A 2,022-nucleotide genomic window follows, 5' to 3' on the forward strand; every position below is an offset into this window, starting at 1 on the left:
CTTCTCGCTGAGCCACATCTACATGGCTGACTGCAACAACATGATGCTGGTAAACCTTACTGTCGCACTCGACTGCATTGCGTGGGCTCGGTTGGGCTTTCAAACCACGACCCACTGCAGCCCCTTTCCAAGACCAATCCGACAACACGGTAAAATTGACACTTGTACCAAATTGTATTTTATATCACCACTCGGTGACGTTTCATCTCATGATTACGTAAATATCACTCATACATGACATAACAAGTACAACTTCAACACGTTGCCGTTGAAGTTGACTTGACCATGCATATCACTCAAGATACTGACCAAAACAATCACAATATCAAGGTAGAACGTCAACGTAGTGACTATACAGTCATTATACCAAGGGTATACACATATACACGGTCAATACCGTATCGCCTTCGCTTCCAAGGCTTTTAAATGTTCCTCAAGCTTAGCGTCTTCGGCCGAAGCAACATCTCCTTTCACTAACGCGCTCACGTCTCAGTTTAGGGATGTAAGAGGCTCCCACGTGTCCTCGATTGCTTCCAGACCTTGCCACCCGACAAGGATTTCGTAGGAACGACTTTGGTCATTCCAACGATGCTGCATCAGCTCGCGCACGCGAAGCGTGATGCCCTAAGCAGCAACGTGCTCCAGGAGTTCCTCAGTCACTTCAAGGTCCTTGTCGGCGAAGAACTTTAGCCGCGAAGCATGTACATCAAGTTCTTCGCCGGTTACAAGATGCTTGACTTTGAACACGTTGTGTGGTTCCGCTGTAATGACCTAGTAGGGTCCGATCCGAGTGATGAGCAGCTTTGTCTGTCTCTTCTCGTCGACACGTGATCGCAGTACATACTGGCCCACGTTGAAGTTGACGATGTTATCAACACGTTCCCTTTTCTTGTTGAGCAATGTCTACTTGAGACGGCCGTCTGTAACAGTTCTGTGCATATCTTTCACACTAGCTCGCAATCGGGCCAATCTTTCTTCAATTTCGGCCGAAGTTCGAGTTGGCTGTACACTTCGAGCCACTTCAGGCCCGAGGAACACCGCTTGCAAAGGTGAGGGGGGCTCCAGACCGGTGAATAACTCGCCCGGTGTTTTGTCGGCTAGTGACGGCACTGCAGTATAATTGAGGCTAGCCTGCACGACTGGGATCGGCCTGGGCCAGTCACGATGATTGATCTTGTAGTCTAGTATCAGGACCCTTAATACTTGCAGTATATCTCGGTTGACACGTTCAACAGACCCATTGATCCATGGGCTATATGTTGGCGAGAAGATTTGTTTGCACTTGAGTCTAGCACAAAGGTCCTCAATCACTTAATTCTTGAAGTGAGATCCTTGGTCACTGATCCAATCTTTGGGAATGCCGAAACGACTGTGCCACTCCATAATAGCATCAGCCGCAACGGTACTGGTAGGTAGATCACACTTAACCAATTAGCAGTAGTGACTTGCATCATCTTTCAGCACCAATACATACTTCAAGTCACCAAATGATTCACAAAGGTATAGGAAATCCCAGTGAAGCGCTTGGTTTCGCTCGTTGGTCTGGTAGGTCGCTCCAGGGCCTTGGCCCTATCTCCCCCCCCCCTTTTACATGATGACAGAGTAGGCATCGTGTCAGAAATCGGTCTACGCATTGGCGTATTGATGCACGTGGAAGATGCGTCTTAAATGGGCCAACATCGCGTCCCTACCGCGATGGCCTTGAGGGCCACAATGTGCTATAATGCACCAGTCATGTAGCTGAGAATTTCCTGGCTGGCCTTGGCCAGCGGTAGCTGCCAAGAACCCTTTGATGAAGTCGAAAAGTCCAAAGAAACTCATGCCTTTGACGTATTCTGTGATCACGGGCAAGATCGGCATGACACCTGCAATGGGTTCCGTCTTAGCGTTAACCGGCCGATAATCGCTTGTCTGCCGAAATTCATCCTTGCCTGGCTTCTTAATGGGTAAAGCTGGGCACGCCCACCGACTAGAAGCGTTCTCGAACACCCACCCGAGACGGACTAGTTCATCGTTGAATTC

At 49.0% G+C, this 2,022-nt stretch overlaps 1 protein-coding gene across 1 annotated transcript; it reads left to right on the forward strand.

Annotated features, from left to right (window-relative positions):
- Nucleotides 1-22: 22 nt before the first annotated feature.
- On the forward strand, nucleotides 23-690 carry PPTG_24057 (hypothetical protein; the record flags this gene model as incomplete). The annotated part of the gene is made up of 2 exons (XM_008914952.1): nucleotides 23-49; nucleotides 499-690. 2 exons carry the CDS (start codon nucleotides 23-25, stop codon nucleotides 688-690), a joined length of 219 nt encoding a protein of 72 aa, XP_008913200.1.
- Between the last annotated feature and the right edge of the window lie 1,332 nt (nucleotides 691-2,022).

The sequence above is a fragment of the Phytophthora parasitica genome (assembly GCF_000247585.1).
Source record: "Phytophthora parasitica INRA-310 unplaced genomic scaffold supercont2.65, whole genome shotgun sequence".
NCBI classification, from domain to species: Eukaryota; Oomycota; class Peronosporomycetes; order Peronosporales; family Peronosporaceae; genus Phytophthora; species Phytophthora nicotianae.